We start from the raw sequence: 22,352 nt of genomic DNA on the forward strand, positions 1-22,352 counted from the left end.
CCGTTTATCATCTGCATTACTTCTTGGTGTAGCAATTTTAATGGTCAGTAGTGTATATGAAATCAGTCAGGAAGAAACGATACGCAAAGAAGCTGGATACGGAAGTACTAAGGGATGACGATGTGGTGCTGCAGAGGAAAGTTGAAAATTAGGAGGATTGACAAGGTAAGGAATGAGGAGGTTCTGCACAGAATCGGAAACGAGCGTGTGGAAAACACTGACAAGGAGAAGGGACAGGATGTTAGAACATCTGTTTAGACATGAGGGAATGACATCCATGGTCCTAGAGGGAAATGTAGAGGGCAAACCTGTAGGGGAAGACAAAGATTGGAATACATCCAGCAAATAACTGAGAACGTAGTTTGCAAGTGCTACTCTTAAATGAAGAGGTTAGCACAGGACAGAAATTAGTGGTGGGCCGCATCAAACCAGACAGAAGGAGAAATTAAAAAAAAAAAAAAGAAAAATTGTAGTTTGACATAATCTGTACATTCTGTACAATAACAGTTTACAAAGAAACAGTAGCAAGAAACTTCACAGATTATAAAGAGCTATTGTTTCTTCAGTCATGAACCATTTTAGTCCCTGCATCCCTCTGGACACATAGTACACTCATCATAGTTTGCATGCACGAATTTATTAAGCCTACCATTATATATAGTTTCCAACGGTCTGAAACCCTGAATGGCCTAATAAAAGAGAAGCTGAGACCACAAACATAAAAGTAGGTTTTAAGACCTGTAACTGAGCTTTGGGAATTGAGTTTCTCCTGAAATGTGTAGTGTTGAGAATTTCGTTCTACAATGACACAAATATTCAGTTATCCGCTAAACACAGAGTTTTACCAACACATATTTTGCATAATGTAAATATCGCTCAACGGGATACTAAGTGTCACTTAAGGGAAATGGATTAACTGTAATTTGAAGAATAATACTTCTAGAATATTCTTCAGCCTCCTTTGGTTATTTATTCCTCAGTCTGTTTCCCTGTTGAATTTCTTTCTGTTTTCCTAGATAAATGCAGAGTAAATCTGTCTGTTGTTTCGGAGAACATGTTATAATGCCTATTTAGTAAGTTCTTAATCTGCATACTGGATTATTTTGTAGAGTACCAGTAGTCTCTCAACTTCTTTAAGCAAAGCAGAACAATTATTTTAGGTTGTTACTATTGTTTTGGGCGTTTTCATTGATTTGACACTTGCTTCAAACGGTGTAAGTGTAGATAATATCTGTATGAAGAACAAAGCAGAACAATTATTTTAGGTTGTTACTATTGTTTTGGGCGTTTTCATTGATTTGACACTTGCTTCAAACGGTGTAAGTGTAGATAATATCTGTATGAAGAACTTGCTGCCACGCGATAGTGTCATATTATCACCAGCACTGCGTCATGATGACATTTTCCTTTATAGTGCCGTTTTGCACTCGATTAATTTGAGCAAATGCTAAACATTAGACCCAAAAAGCTTAGTTTTCTTTTTGCAAGTTAAGGAATATTATCTACGTTTAATGTGGCTGTATTAAGTTCTTTCTTTAACTCTCGTAAAGCTTTAGGGTCGTTTTTCGCCCAGGAGTATTTTTGATAGTCTGTAGTTTTGAAAAAGAATAGTTTTACTAAATTGCTTCAATTAACAATGTTCGCCACCTAGAAGTATATTCTCACCCAAAAAAAGTTATTTTGTGGTTTGATTTGGCATCCACAGAGTTAGTGCTACTCAAGATATTTAGATATTTGGGTCTTTTTAGGCACTGTGTATTTTAACCTTCGTTATTACAGCAAATTCTGACAGTATTCAGTTATCCAAGAATGGAACGTGAATGGGTGCATTTATGTGGGTATAAAGAGGAAAAGTTATTGTTGCTTTGAAGAAGAAGTGGTTTCAGAGGATTAAGATAATGTTTCGGAGTGCAGCTCTTTGTCTTCACTAAAAGGTCAATGATACACAAGGACAGCAAATAGTAAGCAGTGCATTTATTGGTCAAAGGATCAGTCAGTTCTATAGCAGACAGAACTCCTACGTCAACTGAAACGGCATGCATCCTGTAATATAGTTCACCTGACCAGGACCAACAGCCGGCCGCGGTGACCGAGTGGTTGTAGGCACTTCAGTCCAAAACCGCGCGACTGCTACAGTCACTGGTTCGAGTCCTGCCTCGTGCATGGATGTGTGTGACGTTCTTAGGTTAGTTAGGTTTAAGTAGTTCTTAGTTCTAGGGGACTGATGACCTCAGATGTTAAGTGCCGTATTGCTCAGAGCCATTTGAATCAGGACCAACAAAGTATGCCGCTTCTCGCATTACAAATTAATATTCAGTCTTCAAATTGTACCTTTCTCCACCAATTTAAATCATTATACTCAACCATTCTAATGGTAAATGAGTATGTTTATTTGGAGATAAGTGAAAAAATTTGATGTTCTTGACCTGGATACGCACATAGGTCTGCAGATATTAGCAGCAATTTATAAGTCACATAATGGCGTTCCAGGAAGTTTACAGAATAAGTACGTAGCAAGCCCTTTTTTCAAAGTTACATTGTCACTAGAAACGTTCTAAAAGATGTCAAGGGTTACTCGATTTGATGACTGTGAGACAAGATTACAAAGACGTGAAGACATGAACAAGGTACGTTTCCAACTATAAGAGATTTGTGTGAGAAATGGATAGAGATATTATCAAAATTTTACAATCCGAATATGTTTGTTACAGTAGACTAGCAACTTGCTGTATTCAGAAGAAACTTCCCTTACCTCCAGTACTTGCCTGGTAAACCAGCAAAGTACGGGATTAAATTTTTGTGACAATTCAATAAATTATGTATAGAATACTCAGCCACATACTGGAAAACGACCAGGCAGTGCCCCTGAAAAGAGCCAAAGTCCAAGGGTTGTTTCTGATTTGCCTTATGGCTTGACAGGGCATAAATTTACCTATGACAAATGCTGATACAGAGAAATATAACAGTCATTGGAACTCTGCGTAAAAACTAGCCTTCCATTACACCGTAACTATTGCATATCAGGGTCATTCTTCACACCAACATTTACTTTCACAAAGAGCACAGCGCTTGTGTCATACATAAAAAAAACACTTTTTGTTATTGTCCAAAGTACTCTGCGCCATGATGCAAGACTCCGTTATGGCACGGAGGGAAAACCTCAAATTATACTAGACTACTGTGATACGAAAGGAACTGTGGACCCACTCGACAAGATGGCGGTGAAATAGACAGCGACGAAGAAGACAAACTGATGGCCTGTTGCTGTGTTCTCAAATATCGCCGATATATATGCATGCAGCTCTTATGCGCTGTACAAGGTAACATTCCATCAATGGACAGCAAACAATCTGTAGCAAAATAGACTTTTCCAAGAAAGTCTTGGCGTCCATTATTGATGGAGATATGAAGAGATGAGGACATCTTCCGAGACGAAGTGTTGCAAGAGAAACTGCAGAGAGAAGAACATCGTTTGAAATTACAAACTTCACTCTGGAAGAAAATGATTCTAGGAGTAAGAAGAAATGCAGGTCTCATCTGTGTGGAAAAACTGATATTCAAAGATCAGTGTAATGTGATAACTGTTGTAGTGTAATAAAATCAATAAATTCCTAATTATAACATTCGATTATTGTATTGTTGTACTGTTCTGTTAGGAAATTTGAATCATTAATATATTATATGTAAATTAAAAGTTTATTTAAGATTTCAATACACAAATTTGTAAAAGTATACCTATAGGAAACAGAAAAAAAACCGGACCTTTTTTGTCCCAAACATTTTAAATACATATACAAAATAAAAGCCATAGTAGGGTTAAACTGAAGCTCATTCGTTAACAAATGGGTAATTTATCCTGTAAACCAGATCTTTATGTGCACACCCCTCACGTAAGTTGTTATCGCTACACCAGGCCCAGATCCAAGGCGGAAGGGGTTATGAGGATTATTACACCACCAAAACATATTAACAGAAGCATTTGTTGCACTCACTGACTGTCACATTCGTCCTTGGTAGAATGTTTTAAACATCATGAATAAAACCACACCCAACACTAATGTAATATTCCACAATTTTTATTATTTGTTTCACAAATCGGTTTTTGGCTTTATGTCACCGCCAGGTACAAAGATAAGTATATGGCACAGTAAAACTTTGTCACACAAAGATTTTAAATCAGTGCCTCTATAGAGTATGAGAATTTCCAGTGACAAAAAGAAATGTTGGATTCAGGAATAAAAACAGAAGGATTATTTCAGTTTGGATGTGATATAAGATTATTTAAAGGAAGGTAAAATATGTGACATATTTACTAATTAACTATATAGTACTTGCAGCACTTGTTCACAGAAAAAAAACTGAACAACAGACTTCATTGACATTTTACAAAACGTGTGGCTAAAGAAAATAATCTTGTCTTTAATAGAGCCAAATTACTTGCAGATAAGACATACAAGTAATATTAAGCAAGTAAGTGAAGCACTGGCTGTAGCCAGGAAGATTAAATGCAGGAACATAAAAACATCATTTTATGTGTTCAACAGTGTTGGACACTTTTTGCCCAACGGTGAAGATAGCAGTCCACCTTTGGAAAAAATCGCCTGTAACTGTTTCAAACCCTGTGTTGGTCAGTCTGGGAGGGCAATATGCATCCACTTGAAGAAAAACAACAGAAGTTGGAATCTTACAAAAAAATCTATACTTTTGAAGGCCACCTGCTTAAAGAGAGCTATTGCAACAAGATGAAACATGAGTATTACATCACATCCATTAGGCAAGGTAGATAAACTATGTTGAAATAATTGAAATTAATAAACGTATGTCCATTAGCCCAAGTGCAGTACTGAATGACCAGACACTGTCCCTTATAGTCCACTTCTAACTGTAGATACTATTCCCAATCCCATTGAGCCCATGTTGTGGATTACTGCTGTTACTCACATCCCAATTTTCCTTTATTTACTATTGTTTCTCTTGTTGTGTTAAAAAATGTACTCTGTATCAACAGAGCTGCTTCACTTATCTGCTTAATCTAACTGATATACCTTATCTGTTGGTTATTTATGGCCTATTAAGAATAAGACTAGTTTGATCAGCCATGTCTCTGTAACATATAACCAAAGTTGATTTTCTTCTATGAACAACTATTTGTAATTTGTATATAATTAATTAACTAACGTGTCACATTTTACATTAGTTAAATAATCTTATATGGCATTTACACTGAAATAATCGCTCTTTTTTTTCCTAAATCTAACATTAGCATTTTACATCTCTGTAAATTGATACACTATGCAGATGCATTAGTGTAAAATCTTTGAACCTACCAAATTTCAAGGGGATTACATACTTATCTCTTCACCTGATAATGGCTCAATAGCCGAATATAGGCCTGTGAAATAAATAATAAATATTCCACAGTATTACACCAGTGTTGTGAGGAGCGTTTCTATTTTGTGAATAAAACTTTCTAAATCTCTTAATATATCTCTTCATTTTTAATGTCATTTCACCTACTATCGCTATCAGATCAAAACTCAGAGTTTATAAAGTGACGTACAGTGCCGCTAACAATAGATCCAAGGTGTACCCTGAATGAAAAGCTATTTATATTTTTATTTTTCTCGTATTATCATTGTCTACAGCCAGATTTTAACACACGGCGTTTCACACTTCTGAAGCTATAAAAAATTTAACTACTATATGAAAAGGATTACACTAAATATAGTATTGGCGCTATCAGAAGTTTATTCCATTTTCCTTGCAGCTATGGAAATTGTCGTTGTATACACGTTGAAATGCATTCACTGCAAGTGAGCCGTATGGGCTATGTTCTTAGCTGTGTTACTATTTTATGTTCTGTTGGAGAACTGTGGGGGCAACAACAGTAATTATGTATAACGCTATCTTTAACAATGTGAAATAGTTTTTGTGAGACATATTAGCTCTCAGAAATAGCTCTTAGTATCCGCTTATGTCTGATAAATTTTCGACATTTTTTGCTAAAGGAACAGATGTATTTTTGATATTGACCCTTGTACTAATGCTGAAAATGCTTGTATGGAACAAACAGATAATTAATGTGCTACATGCAACCTACTGGGATTCATACATTTCCCGTTCATTTTGCAAAGAAAAAACTACACAGTTATCATTGCCCTGACATGAAAGATGATCTTCGTTTCCAGTAATATGAGAATACCTCATTCCTTTCAGGATAACGAATTTGTGAAAAATATTAATGTTCATTTGAAAGACCTGTTGCTGGTTATTTTCATTATCAAATATAAAAGTACTTATACCGAAGAGTCACGTTGAGCAGCTTGTCTTGCACTAGAATGATGTCAAGTCATATTGTGCTGTAATTTGAGTGTTCAACAGGTTTTTTAGGAAATACATACAGGTTTTAAGAGCCATCACACTGAAGTAACAGAGATAGTGTTACCATGTGGTATTATAAATGAAAGAGATCAATCCAACTTTACTTTCTGCGTAACTGACGTAATTCCTAGTCACTTTAGTTGCTATGCTGACGATGTGTGCTATAACAGCTGACAGTGAGCAACATATGCAGAATATAATATCTACATCTGTACTATTAATGTAAAAGTTTGAACATTTATAATCAGAAATCTAAATACCGATAGTAAGCAAATCAACCATTTAAGAGACATCAGATCAAAACTGTACCAAATAAGGTAGAAGAAGGTGATAAATATTGTAACTGACGAATCTCAATTAAAGAAGGTAGCAGATGCAGTATGGAAGTCATAAAAAGAATTGTAACATCAAAACGTGCTTTTGTGAAAGATAAAAACTATTAGGGAATAGTTCATTTGGTATAGAAAAGCAAAAAATTGTTGAAGACATCCACCTAGAATGTTCTCCTGATGACCTTTCATATCTAGATACTGTCGAAGATGGACAGAATGGGCATAGAAGCTTTGGGCTTGTAGCTTTGGAGAAGGCTAACAAAGACTTGATATGCCTAAAGAAAGTTCAGTGAATATATTTTGCAAGAGATCAATAAGAGAAAAAAGCCTTCGAGGAACTATTCGAAAAAGGAAAATGAATATTTTTAACATTTGTTTCGACACATTTAATAGACACATTGCAATGAAAGATATTGGCAAAGATAACTATAAAGAGGCAATATAAAAGCATGGAACTAGATCTATTGGCGGTAATAGTAAGTCAGATTGTCAAGGGAAAGAAGATATCATAAAACTGGAGAAAACGACAAGGCATAGTACGTAGATGACAATGATAACATTGGTGAATATTAATGATGGTGAAATATTCACAATGTCACTCAAATTATGACAGTTTGGTGAGTATCAGAGACTCTGTACATGCATGAAAATACACACATCAAAAAAAGTTTTGCATCACCACGGTTCTGAGAGTTCTGGAACCTCTTCAGAAAACTGGAATAGAGATCAACATAAACATAATTTCCGCCCTTTTTATTACTCATGAAAACCACACATTGCAGGTTGTACCACCATACAGAAAGATCCTCCGAGGTGGTGGTCCAGATTGCCGTACACACTGGTACCTCTATACTCAGTAAAACGTCTTCTTGCATTGATGCATGCTATATTCGTCGTAGCATACTATCCACAAGTTCATCAAGGCACTGTTAGTCCAGATTGTCCCACTCCTCAACGGCGACTCGGCGTAGATCCCCCAGAGTGATTAGTGAGCCACATCGCCTCCAAGTAGCCCTTTTCAATCTAACCCAGGCATTGTCGATAGGGTTCATGTCCGGAGAACATGCTGGCCACTCTAGTAGAGCGATGTCATCATCATGAAGGAAGTAATTCACAAGATGTGCAAGATGGGGGCGCGAATTGTCGTCCATGCAGACGAATGTCTCGCCAATATGCTACCGATGTTGTTGCACTATCGGTCGGAGAATGGCATTCACGTATCGTACAGCCGTTACGGCACATTTAATGACCACCAGCGGTATCTGTCGGCCACACATAATGCCACCCCAAAATAGCAGGGAACCTCCGCCGTACTGCACTTGCTGGTCAGTGTGTCTAAGGCGTTCAGCCTGACCGGGTTGCCTCCAAACACGTCTCTGACGATTGTGTGGTTGAAGGCATACGTGTCACTCATCACTGAAGAGAACATGATGCCAACCCTAATCGGTCTATTCGGCATGTTGTTGGGCCCATCCGTACCGCATTGCATGGTGTCGTGGTTGCATAGATGGACCTCGCCATGGACGTCAGAAGTAAAGTTACGCTTCATGCAGCCTATTGCGCACAGTTGGAGTCTTTACACGACGTCCTGTGGCTGCACGAAAAGCATTATTCAACATGGTGGCATTGCTCTCTGGATTCCTCCAAGCCATATTCCGTAGGCAGCGGTCATCCACGGAAGTAGTAACCTTCTGGAGGCCTGAGCAAGGCATTTCCTGTCTTTCTGTATCTCCTCCATGTCCTAACAATATCGCTTTGGTTCACTCCGAGACGCCTGGACACTTCCCTTGTTGACAGGCCTTCCTGGCACAAAGTAACAATGCGGTCGCGATCGAACCGCGATAATGACCGTCTTGGCATGATTTAACTACAGACAACACGAGCTGTGTACCTCCTTCCTGGTGAAATGACTAGAGCTGATCGGCTGTTGGACCCCCTCAGTCTAATAGGCGTTTCTCATGGATGTTTGTTTACATCTTTGGGCGGGTTTAGTGACCAGTCTGAACAGTAAAAGGGACTGTGTCTGTGATATAATATCCACAGTCAACGTCTATCTTCAGGAGTTCTGGGATCTGGGGTGATGCTAAACTTTTTTTGAAATATGTATTGTGTTAATCACAGTAACGTAATACTGCTCTACACCTGCAAGTAATTAGTCCTACTGTACATGTACTCTACTATCAGATGGATAGAAGCTCTCAGTGGCCGAATGACTAGCATCAGGAGTTATATGATAAATTACTACCGTTATTATAAACTATCAGGCTCTTGCAGACTACTCATCAGTGACAAGGTTGACGCAGTTCCCTTTCAGGAGACGCAAGCACCTTTTACGCATAGTTCACTGAAATACGTAAGGCTTCCCATCTCTATGAGAAGAACATTCAATATATCATGCTATATGTAATGTTAACTCTTTCGTTACAAATAGTTTGGTACATTGAAATAATATCAGTTCTTCGGTTATGTACAGCCACAAAGTCAGTTTCAGTTTACATGTGAACAATTACTGTGTGCATTTTATAGTTTTGTTCCCATTTAATTATCCTTGTACTACTAATGAAGTGATTCAATACAGGGTTGAGTCATGGGTTTTTGGGATTTTTGCATTAGTCAAGTAATTAAGTCCGACTGTACAAACAACTTATTATTTCGATACCTTCTCTTTACATATGCATCACTACATACATCCTGTGCGTAATATGAGAGTATGTGCGTTTCTGAGTGTGTATGCGAGCGCGCGCGTGTTTGTGTGTGTGTGTTTGTGTGTGTGTGTGTGTGTAGTTTTTCTCTGTTACACATCTCCATACCACTTACAGCTCTGAAAACACCCTCTGTAAATGTACTTTTTATTTAAATAGAAAAATTTGGGGTCAGTAACTTTGTTTATATTTCTACTGTTCATGATGTACGTGCATTTAATATTGTCTCAAATGTTGATTTTGTCAGCATGACATGCTGCACAAACTCTGGCATTCTCTGGAAACAACAGCGTTTCATTATTTCTGAGAAACGATGTAAATGGGTTCTTAACATTTCAACATAGTTATGTTTACCTATACTGGATATGATTTTAGAAAGTAGCCTATTTTCACATTGTCATAAGAAAGAAGGAGCTGAGCATGCCCTTAAAAACAAAAAAACTTATAATCGCCACTATGTATCAAAACGTAATTTCGTTTCTGTTGTGAAAATAAACATTTGTGTGTATGCCATTTGGAAATACCTGATGTCGTATTTCACAGTGAACGTAATTTTGAAGCATAAAATAATTATTTTATTTCCTTCTTACGCTTTACGACGTTACGCCATTGGCGAAGTATCTGACTGTAAAAAGAAAAACGTACAGTGAGAAGCTTATCTACATTATGGAGTGAACGCAATAGCATAGACAACAGAAGTGACGCTTCACAGAACACTGTTGATACACTGGGATATCACGACCATCTTGTTCTTACCAAGCGTACGAGCAAAGTGCCATACTAAGAGTAAGCTGGACGCGATATTTTTGATCAACAGCGTTTTGGTACGTGCGAGTTCTCTTTGTGGTTCCTATTTTTACATTCGGTTCCTTTGACAATGGTGTAATCGAGAAAATTATAAGTAAGAAAAAAATTAAAAATTTTGAGGTCATAACGGGAATTTCATCATAATTGGCACCTCAGCGTGACGTCTCACAAAACTCTCATTCAATATCACGCTTGAGAATTATGACCACTCACTGAATTCAACTGTCAGATGTACAGCAGAAATTTTAGAGTACATTTATGTCAGTTTCACAGGTTCTAACAGCAATTAAAGCTACGAGGTCTTCGTATTCAACATTTCAAAGGCGTTTGGCAATGTCTGATGTAGTATCTCTAAAGTTATATTTCCTTCACCTTTTACTTTTCCTGGATATGTTCTTTCCAAATCTCAGGCGTGTCAGTGATCAACGTGTCGAGCAGTTCCATCAAAGTATTTTACATGGAATAAATCAATTAAAATGGAGCACATACTTCTGCTGCACGCAGTAAAAGACCATTGAGCGGCGAGGTACTGTAATAGATTCAGAAAATTTAGTTTAAAAAGTCTTCGATCATTTATCATAATTTTCCAACATTTGTGAAATTCAGAAAGATGTAGAAACACTACCCCTTAATAGCTCGAGAGCCTGTGGTCCAGTTTCGCACATTCGCATACTACAGGAGAGTAAGTAGTTTCTTACGGAAAATTGAAAAAGGTACGCAGTTTGCCACAAATCATCACATCAAACACTACAGCGGTTTTAATATGGAGAGCTAATTTGAATGCTAATTAGCGTTAGACGTACTTCAGATTGGCGTGATAGAACAACTATCTTTAACTTTATGTGTCAATGGTCTGGCAGATTACGTTTTTGGTTATTGGAGGTACGTCTGCAGAAGACGCAGTAATGTAAGGGGAGGTGGTCTGTGTACCACCTATTACAAAATTCGGATGATTTGCTCCTGACACGGACATCAGCAGCAGACATACTACGTAAGTGATTAAATATATTGCGCGTAAATCAATGAAAGTATTTGAAGCGGCTTTACCAGACGGTCGCCACTCAGTGACTAGAAAGTGCAGACACCGAGCTATATCTTTTTTGTTTCTCTCTAGGTCGATGTCAGCTGTATCTTCCATGTAAATGCAACAGTAAGAAAGTTAGATTTGAGGCTGTTATATATCACAATACTTAAATACAACAGCTAAAGAAGCATCTTATAGAATCATCGTTCAGACACTTCTTATTTCATATATCTTTGTCGCATCGTTGCCAATCTGGAGAGCAGAACATAAAAGAGGTGAGTGATTAATTCATTAGCGTTAGAGCATCTCCGGTGTGTTCCACAAACTCCAATTGCAGGTCTTCTGGGAAAGGCATAGTACAACGAATTTCACAGAGCTCAAGTTCCATCACACTTAAGGAATATCCTTAGGTGTTCAATATAATAACAGCGGCAATAAAAGATTGATCTGGATTCATTTGCAGGGGTTCAAACAATGCCTCCTCTCCAGCGATATAAGTGAATGAAGTGAAAAGGGGGAAATATAATTTTGCTTCATCAGTATTTAAACTTAACTGATACTACGACCACTCGACTATCTCTTCCATGTCATTCTCTACATGTGAGTATTACATATACCCAACGTCTTCAGGCGGATGTTAGATATATGTTAATACATTCTAATATTCTAGATGGAAGATGATTCAGTGCATAAGAAGCCATTCTCGTTCTGCGAAGGGCCTTGTCAATGAGGGCGAGGAACACACACAGGTTCAGTGCAGTCACTTGTCCAAGGGGGGGGGATACTGCACCAAAAGCCAGAAGAATCAGCAGTGGTCAACGCCATGAGGATGCAGAAGGCAACCGAAACCACTCCATTAAAGACACATGTGTATCTATAACTTACGTGGCCTGTGATTGAGGAAAGTGTTGTGATGATCTCTCCATTGCAAAAGGTTACGGACTAGTCACCCATACGAAGCTCTGGGAGGAGATTCCCAAGAGGAAGGTGACCATGAGAAAAAAATTGCATAAGCAAAGACAGGGTAACGTTCTACGAATTGGGGTGTTGAATATCAGAAGTTTGAACGTGGTAGGGAAGCTAGAAAATCTGAAGGGGCAATTACAGATGCTAACTCTACATATAGTGGGGCCAGTAAAGTGAAATGTAAAGAAGACAAGGATTTCTAATAAGACGAATATAGGGTAACATGAACAGTAACAGGAAATGATAGAACTGGTTATTAATAGGAAGGTTGGACAGAGCCTGAGCTACTGCGAACACTTTAGTGATAGTTCTAATCAGAATCCACACCAATCTAATACCGACAGCAACAATTCAGATATACAGGCCGACGTCGCAACCAGAGGCTGAAAAGGTAGAGGCAGTATATAAGGACATTCAGTAAGAAAAGGGGGATTTAATAATCATGGGGCATTGGAATGATATTTTAGGGGAGGGAGTAGATTAAAGGGTGCGGGAGAAAGTGGACTTGATACTAAGAACTAGAGAGGAGAGACTAATTGAGTTCTGCAACAAATATCGGCTAGTAATAGTGAATACTCCATTCAAGAATTCGGAGAGATGCAGGCATGTTGGAAAATCCGGTAGATATGACGAGATTTCAGTCCAATTACATCATCGTCAAGAAGAAATTTCGAAATAAGGTGTAGGATAGTGAGGCTTACCCGGAGCAGGTATAGACTCAGATCACAATTTAAAAATTATGAAGAGTAGGCTGGCCTGAAAGAATCACTGCACAAGTAATTGGGATTTAGAAGTACTAAGCAATCAGAAGACATACTAGAAATTCTCTGGGCTACAGAAACGGCGATGATGAAGAGCTCAGTAGGCATTTCAATTGAAGAATCATGGGCATCTTCAAAAAGGACGGTCACAGAAGTTGGAAAGAAAATCTTAGGGATAAGGAACATTACTGCTAGGAAGCCGCGGATTAAATAAGACATAGTTAAATTGATCGATGAAAGAAGGCAGTAAAAAAATTTTCAACGATAGTCAGGAAAATAAAAGAAAAAGCCACTGAGGGATGAAATAAATAGGAGGTACTGGCAATCTAAGGCATAATGGCTGCGTGAAAATTGTGGAGAATTCGAAAAAGAAATGAATGTCGGAAAGATAAATTCAGTTTACAGAAAAGGCAGAACAGTTTTCGGTGAAGTTAAAAGCAAAGATGGTAACGTGAATAGAAAAGTGGGAACTCCACTGTTAAACGCAGAAGAGGAAACAGATAGGTGGTAAGATTACACTGAATGCCTCTACGATAAGGAAGGCTTGTGTGATGATATGATACAAGAAGAAACAGGGGTCGTCAGAATTTAAAAGAGCCTTGGATGACATAAGATTAAATAAGGCAGAAGGGATAGATATGATTTCATCGGAAATTCTAAAACTAATGGGGAAAGTGGAAACAAAACGACTAATAATGTTGATACGAAGAGTATGTGAGACTGCTGACATAACATCAGACTTTCTGAAAACCATCATCCACATAATTCTGAAGCTAGAAATAGGCAAAAAATGAGAGGATTATCGCACAATCAGCTTAACAGCTGCTGCATCGAAGTTGCTGACAAGAATAATATACAGAAAAACAGAGAAGAAGACTCTGTCAGATGACTTTCAGTTTGACATTAGGAAAGACAAAGGCACCAGAGGTGCTGTTCTGAAGTCACGATTGATCATGGAGGCAAGACTGAAGAAAAATCAAGACACGTTCGTGGGCACTAACGACCTGGAAAAGCATTCCACGAAGAAAAATTGTGTAAGATTTTCGAAATTATGAGAAAAGGAGGAGTAAGCTATAAGAAGGGCCGGTAATATATTGTATGCACAAGAGCCCAGACAGAACAATAAGACTGTAGGACCAAGAACTAAGAGCGTGGATAAAAAGGGATGTAAGACATGAAAGTAATCTATCGTTCCTACTGTTCAATTTATAAATCGAAGAAGAAATCACGGAAATAAAAGAAATATCAAAGTGTGGGATTAAAATTCAGTGTGAAAGGATATGAATGATAAGATTAGCTGATGCTATTTCTCTCATCAGTGACAAATGAAGAAGAATTACAGGATGTGCTGAAAGGATTCAGCAGTCTGTTGAGTACTGAATATGGTACAGAATATGGATTGAGAGTAAACTGAATAAAGACAAAGTAATAAGAAGTAGCCGAAATGAGAAAAGCGAGAAACGTAGCACCATTATTGGTGATCACGAAGTAGATGAACATAACGAATTCCGCTACCCATAACGTACGGAGCAAGGATGACATCAAAAGCAGACTAGCACTGACAAAAAGCCAATTCCTAGTCAAGAGAGCTTTGTTAGTATGAAACGTAAGTCCTAATTTCGGGACGAAATTCCTGAGGACTGGCACAGAGCATTATATGGTTGTGAGACGTGAACTGTGGGAAAAACGGAACAGAAGAGAATCGAAGCATTTGAGATGTTGCGCTACAGAGGAATGTTGAAAATTACGTGGATCGATAAGGTAAAGTATGAGGAGTTTCTCTTCAGAACCTACCAGTGAAGAAATCTATGGAAAACACTGACAAGAAGAAGGGAAAGGATGATAGGACATCTGTTAAGACATCGTGAAATAACGTCCATGGTACTAGGTGGAGCTGCAGAAGATGAAAACTGTAGAAGAAGACAAAGATTAGAATACATCCAGCAGATAACTGAGGACGTAGGTTGTAAGTCCTATTCTGAGATAAAAAGTTTGGCACAGGAGAGGAAATTATGCCTGGGCGCGTCAGACTGGTAAGAAGACTGATAGCAAGCAAAAAAGTGCGTCCATGCACATTTTTGCCTCCCATCAACTCCGCCCCCTTTCGCTCACAGCTTTCTCCTGGAGCAACGAAGTCATGGAAGAAGAGGTAGCTACTGTCTTTATTCCGTACAATGGAATACTATCGGGAAAAATCGGCCGTATATTAAAGAAACACCGAGTTAAAACCGTCTTTTGCCATCCCAATAAAACACGGGCATTACGGGGAACTGTGAAAGATGACCTCGGTTTGAGGAAGGCCGGCACATATCAACTCCCTGTGAGTGTGGGAAGTCTTATATCGGACAAACACTACGCACCGTCGAAGATCGTTGACGAGAACATCAAAGGCACACTCGACTGAAATATCCAAATAAGTCAGCGGTAGCAGAGAACTGTTTGTACGAGAAACACGAGATGGATTATGAGCGTACCAAGATCCTGGCTCAGATCTCCAAATATTGGGACAGTGTTATAAGGGAAGCTATCGAAAGTCGCACCAGGGAAGATCTTATCAACCGAGATTGCGGCTGCAATCTCAGCAAGGCTTGGGATCCGGCATTGAATGTAATTAAGAAGACTCTCAGCAAGAAGTACGAACTGGAGACCAGGGCGGACGTAGCTACCACATCGACGCTACGACACATTCCGACGCCCACGTCTTCGCGACCGCCGGCGGGCGGGCGCGGACGGCGAAGAGAGTGGTCCACGAGGGGAGGGGAATTAAATCGGCCGCCCGCCCTCAGGAGCTCAGTTCGTCAGCGCACCTGACGACGGCGACATGTCTGATCGCCGAAATATTGTGCCCGTTGGACACTATGAACCGGCAGTATACCCGTGGACTGTTCGAGCAACGAAGTAACAGTTTAGCTCGTGTCATATTATCTAAGTTGACTCATGTTCCTATCGTCGACGATTCTGCGGGAAACCACATCATTTGTTATCTTATCATTCTGTAAGACTGTATACGTAATATTTTAACGCTATTCTTCTCCAGCTTTCTAGCAGTCCAAGATCAACTTCCATAGACCGTTGTGCTCCAGATGCACATTCACATATAAGCTGATTTACCAAAGTCTTTATTTGCAAGTTCTGCCATATGGTAGGTACGATAGGCGATAATGTCTCTATCAACGAAACTTTCAAGTCCAGGTACGTTAGGAACTCCCGTACCTCCACGTACAATGGCTACAGTGAGCCAACCATTTTCTGTGGTTGTAAACTTAATTTTAGTACTGACATTGATGATACTTTTGATCATGGTAATGGTTGGCTCGTTGTAGCCATTGTACGTAGAGGTACGGGAGTTCCTAACGTACCTGGACTTGAAAGTTTCGTTGATTGAGACATTATCGCCTATCGTACCTACCATACGGCAGAACTTGCAAATAAAGACTTTGGTAAATCAGCTTATATGTCGCCTTCGGCATTGTCTTTGTAGAATCGTAACAAGGGAAACATATCTGTAAATCAGTCTGTATTCATTTGGGTTAAAGGTAAAGGAGTATGTGAATATGTAAAGTTTGTTGGTGATGTATACTATATACTATTTAAGCGAGCGACAGCCGCGCAGAGGTTCATTCGCGCTGCTGGTGCTGCTGCACAGGCAACTGCATTGAACGCCGCCACGGTGCCTTACAGGAGATTCCGTCGCCGTTCTAAACACACAATTTACAAAACCATCGACAACATCGAGTTCGCCACAACTGCTGGAGACAAGAAGAACCGCATACCAGTTAAGAGTGTTGATGCTGCTGCACTTGTCGACGGGCCTTGTGTTTTCTGTGGTTGTAGACTTAATTTTAGTATTGACATTAATGATACTTTTGATCATGGTAATAGTTTTGTCTTTGCCTTGTGGCAAACAGATCCTTGTGTTGTCTTTGCCATGTCTGTCACGCTTTAGCTTACCTTCGAGGTAACACATCTTCTTCACTTCATCCTTTGTATGTTCTCTAGTTTTAAAACTGGTGAATCTTCCAGGCTGTATGGTCGTGGTCCATGAAATACTATTCTTCCTAATGTTTCATCAAGAGCAGCGTTGGACATCTGCTGAGGTTCTTCTGGTCTCTTAGGGTTTTGGGGATCAGTAGAAAAGCGGCCATGATCTAGCGGTAGCGTCCATGATTAATAATCAAAATGTCCTTTGTCCCAGATTCTAAAAAGCCACTTTTTTTTAAATTTTGATTAATAATCAGTATTTGCAGTCGAACACTTCAGGCATAAGAAGTTACCCTCATTCTGCCAATGGCCTTGTCAAAGAAGGGGGGAGGGGCGGAGAAATGTTCAGGGCACACTCTTGTCCTAGGATTGGGAAACTGCCCCTAAAAGGCGGAAGAATGAGGTACGAGGATTCAGAATGCATTGGACACTATTGCATTATAGACATGTAATGGATATCCACAGGATATGTGGCCCGTAATTGAATGAGTGTCAGGTTCTCTCCATTGCAAAAGATTCCGTAATCGTACCCCATTCGGATCTCCGGGAGGGGACTGGCAAGGGGAAGGTGACAATGAGAGAAAGACTGAATAATCATCGAAAGGATAACGTTCTGCGAGTCGAGAGGTAGAATGTCAGAACGTGGTAGGGTAACTAGAAAATCTGAAAGGAGAAATGCAAAGCCTCAATCCTCAATCTAAATACAGTAGGGGTCAATGAAGTGAAATCGAAAGAAGACAAGAAGACGAGCAGCAGAAAATGATATAATGGGTGTAGGATTAATTATGAATAGGAAGGTGTGGCACGAGTGTGTTACTGTGAACAGTTCTGTGATAGGGTTGTTCTCATCAGAATCGACAGCAGACAACACCGACAACGATAGTTCAGGTATACATGCCGATGTCGCAAGCTGAAGATAAAGAGATAGACAATGTGTATAAGGATATTGAAAGGGTAGTACAGTACGTAAAGGGAGATGAAAATCTAATAGTCATGGGGGACTGGAATGCAGTTGTAAGAGAAGGGGTATAAGGATAGGTTGCAGGAGAATATGCGTTTGGGACAAGGAATAAGAGAGGACAAAAAAATAATTGAGTTCCGTAATGAATTTCAGGTAATAATAGAAAATACTCTGTTAAAGAATCACAAGAGGAGGAGGTACACTTTAATGGTACGGGCAGATTTCAGTTAGATTACATCATGGTCAGACAGAGATTCCTAAATGAGATACTGGATGAGGAGCAGATATGAACTCAGATCACAATTTAGTAGTAATGAAGAGTAGGCTGAAGCTTCAGAGATGTGTGAGAAAGAATTAATAAAGAAAGAAGTAGGATACGGAAGTACTGAGGAAGGACGAGATACTGTTGAAGCTCTCTAAGGCTATAGCTACAGCAATAAGGAATAGCTCAGTAGGCAGTACAGTTGAAGAGAAATGAACAACTCTAAAAAAGACCATCACAGAAGATGGAAAGAAAAAAATTGGTACAAGGAACGTAAAGCGAAGAAACCATGGGTGACAGTAGAAACACTTTAGTTGAACGATTTAAAAAGAAAGATAAAATGTTCCGGTAAGTTCAGGAATACAGATATACAAGTCACTGAGGACTGAAATAAATAGGAAATGCAGGGAAGCTAAGACGAAATGGCTGCATCAAAAATGTGAAGATATCGAAAACGAAATGGTTGCCGGAAGGGCTGACTCAGTAAGAGTCCAACGAGAATTCCACGGTTAAATGCAGAGGAGACAGCGGATAGCTGGAAAGAATACATGGGAAGCCTCTGTGATGTGAAGGATTCGTCTGATATGACAGAAGAAGAAACAGGTGTCGATTTAGAAGAGATAGAGGATCCAGTCTTTGAATCATAGTTTAAAAGAGCTTTGGATGATTAAGATCAAATTAGGCAGAAGAGATGGATGATATTCCATCAGAATTTTTAAAGTAATTGGGAATGTGGCTATAAAACTTTTATTCACGTTGTTGTGTAGAATTTATGAGCCTCGCGACATACCACCTCACTTTCGGAAAAGTATCGGCCATACAATTCTGAAGATTGCAAGGGCTAACAAGTGTGAGAAGTATCGCTCAACCAGCTTAACAGCCCATGCATCCAAGTTGGTGAGAAGAATAATGTAGACAAGACTAGAAAAGAAAACTGAGGTTGTGTTAGATGACGACCACTTTGGCCTTAGAAAAGATAAAGGCTCCAGTAAAGGTAAAGGTGGTAGATAATGGGAGCAAGGCTAAACAAAAGTCAAGACTCATTCATTGTATTTGTCGACCTGGCACAAGTGTTCGACAGTGCAAAATGACGGAAATGTTCAAAATTCAGAGAAAAATATGGGTGAGCTATAGGGAGAGACGACTAATATACAATATGTACAACTACCAAGCGGAAATAATAATAGTATACATCAAGAACGAAGTGTTCCGATTAAAAAGGGTGTGAGGCAGAGATGTAGTCTTTCAAACCCGCTGGTCAGTCTGTACGTTGTAGAAGCACTGATGAAAATAAACGAAAGTTTCAGGAGTGGAATTTAAATTCAGGGTGAAATGATATCAATGATACGATTGGCTGACAACATTGCTGTCCTGAGTGAAAGTGAAGAATTGCATGATCATCTGAATGAGATGAACAGCATGATGATTACAGTGTTTGGATTGAGAGTATATAGAAGAAAGACGAAAGAAATGAAAAGCAGAAGAGATGAGAATAGAGAGAAGCTTAACTTTCGGATTGGTGGTCATGAAGTGGATGAAGTTACGGAATTCTGCTACCTAGGTAGCAAAATTACTAATGACGGACGGAGCAAGGAGGACATCGAAAGCCAACTAGCAGTGGCAAAAAGGGCATTCCTGGCCAAGAGAAATCTCTTAATATCAAACATAGGCCTTACTCAGAGGAAGAAAATTCTGAGAAAGTACGTCTGGAGTGCGGCATTCTATGACAGTGATACATGGACTGTGGGAAAACGGGAACAGTAAGAAATCGAAGCATTTGAGATGTGCTGCAACAAGCGAATATTGAAAATTTGGTGGAGTGATAAGGTGTGGAATGAGGATGTTCTGTGTCGAATCCGAGAGGAAAGGAATATGTGGAAAACATTGACAAGGAGATGGGGCAGTATGGTAGGACATGTGGTAAGATATCAGGGAATGACTTCCATGGTACTAGAGGGAACTGTAGAGGGCAAAAAACAGTAGAGATTGGAATACATCCATAAAATAATTGAGGATATAAGTTGCACCTGCTATTCTGAGATGAAGAGTTTGGCACAGGAGAGGAATTAGTGGCGGGCGGCATCAAACCGAAAAGAACAGCAAACAACAAAATATTCAAAGGAACGCCAAGCTTATCTGAAGATATTCAACGCAGGTTTGGATGAAATGTTAGGGAGAAAAAGTATCATGCACGACGGCCGTATAAGCCGGCAAATTCTCCAAACTGTAAGTCATCCAAGTGGTGAAATCCTTCATTATATGATCCATTTGTGACGTTAAGTATACCGATAATCCCATTTTTACTCGTTGTAGCTGTGTTTGAGTAACAGTGTTGTATTCTTGGTAGCGTGGTGCGAGCGTTCATGCCAACTTACCTTTGCAGCACCAATCGTGTGTGTGTGTGTGTGTGTGTGTGTGTGTGTGTGTGTGTGTTTGTGTGTGTGTGTGTGTGTGTGTGTGTGTTAGTGCGTGCATGTTTTCCACATCTCCTAAACCATTGTGTCTCTTTCTATCAAATTTAGTACACGTACTGTTTATTAACTGAATAGAAGAACTACAGGAATAAGAACTATATAGCTCCCATATTTACTCAAACAGGCGTGAAAACTGTTGCTAACCTCTTAGAACTATGCTGCCATGCAGGACAGACATGTTAGATGAGTAGTATTGGAATACTTTCCAAGGCAGTTAGGATTGTCACGGCTGAGCTGAGAGAGAGGGGGGGGGGGGGAGGAGATGGATGGCGAGTTGGGGCAGGATGACATGGACAAGGAAACGAGAAATGGGGGCGAAGAAGATGGACACATAGAAGTGGGATGTGATGATTCACAGATGGAGGTGGGAGGATGTGAAGGGCAGGCTAAGAAGGGGAAGGAGGAGATGGAGCCGTGGTAAAATTTGCTGTTTTGAAGAGCGCGCCGCAGCGCGTAGTGTAAAGCAGTCGCCTTCCGTTTCTGGCGGTGGCGCCGCTGTGGATATCGCTGCTTTGGTGTCTCGCTCTGGTGGAAAATGGGAAAGGTTGCCATGAGCTCGTTAAGAAAACGTCAGTCGGAGGCAGTTGGTCAGCCAGGGCAGACTGTCAGTCTGAGTCGTCGAGTCTGGTCAGTTGGTCAGCCAAATTAGTCTGGGTCTGTCTCTTGTCCGCATTGGTGAGGCGGTTAGTGTCTTACTGTCCTCCGGAGTGCTAGTATGTGTTAGGCCGCCAGTCTGCTTGAGTTGGCTTAGGCAATGGGCATTAGCGGTTGGATCGATCGGTTATTCGGTAGCGCACTGAGACACAAGATGACTTGTACGCCTGGAGCGTCGCCGCATGTGAGGTCGCCACGTGAGACCAGTGGCCGCGCCGTATAGCGAGGCGTAGTGGTTTCGCGGCCGACACGAGAGCAACAGGAGTCAACCCACGTCATCGGTCTGGCCGGGGGAAGCTGCGACGCCGTGAGACGGGAGATCGGCGCGCCTTCCTGCGTCTGTTGAAGCGGCTCGCAGCGGACGGTTCGGGAGAGTGTTGGGGGTGCTGCGCCAGGTCTTCGCCAGATATCGCCGTTATTAGAAGTTAAGTGATTCGTGATATGTTGTTAAATTCTACTTGTTTTTTTGGTCAGTCCCTCGTCCCCAGCTTGCTCGTCTGTCTCTCGTCCGCATTTGTTAGACAGTTAGTGTCTGTCTGTCTGTCGGTCTGCCATACGTTAATAGCTACCTCTGTCATGTTTGTCGGATTCGGTGTTAACGAATTTAGAGAATTTAGACGTAAAGGTCGAATTCCTGAAATGTGTTTCTATCTTGCCAATCATTTCGCGAGGCGGTATATGTGTAATGTAGAGCATGTTGTACATTTTATGTAACTCTGAATTTTATGGGTTTTATGTAAATAGTTATTTTTATAATATTGCCACTCTTCCATCGTAAGAGTCCTTTTAAAAACAATTGCCCTTTCGGTGGCAAATAATTTCTTAGTTTGAGTGTTTGTGCCATTTCCATCCCTCTTACGGGGTGCATAGTTAATGTGTTTGTGTGAGTTGTTAAAATTTTTAGTTTAAAGTAATCTGGTGTGATGCAGATTTGCACCAGTGTAGTCTTTCAGAGGTTATTGTGAGCGGTCGTGACTACGGCCGTGTTGAAAGGGAGCGGCAAGCTTCTCAGCCCGAAGGCTCATACTGTCAATATTGTTCTTTCTG

The 22,352-nt window shown here is 40.0% G+C and overlaps 1 protein-coding gene across 1 annotated transcript in view; it reads left to right on the forward strand.

The window, feature by feature from the left end:
- The first annotated feature begins 20,913 nt into the window (after nucleotides 1–20,913).
- LOC126456173 (protein takeout-like) overlaps nucleotides 20,914–22,352 on the forward strand; it is a 186,651-nt gene continuing 185,212 nt past the window's right edge. Inside the window, exon 1 of the mRNA XM_050091926.1 lies at nucleotides 20,914–21,068. Coding sequence (XP_049947883.1) covers nucleotides 20,914–21,068 — 155 coding nt within the window. The remainder of the gene's footprint in view (nucleotides 21,069–22,352) is intronic.

The sequence above is a fragment of the Schistocerca serialis genome, chromosome 2 (genome assembly GCF_023864345.2).
Source record: "Schistocerca serialis cubense isolate TAMUIC-IGC-003099 chromosome 2, iqSchSeri2.2, whole genome shotgun sequence".
Lineage (NCBI taxonomy): Eukaryota > Metazoa > Arthropoda > Insecta > Orthoptera > Acrididae > Schistocerca > Schistocerca serialis.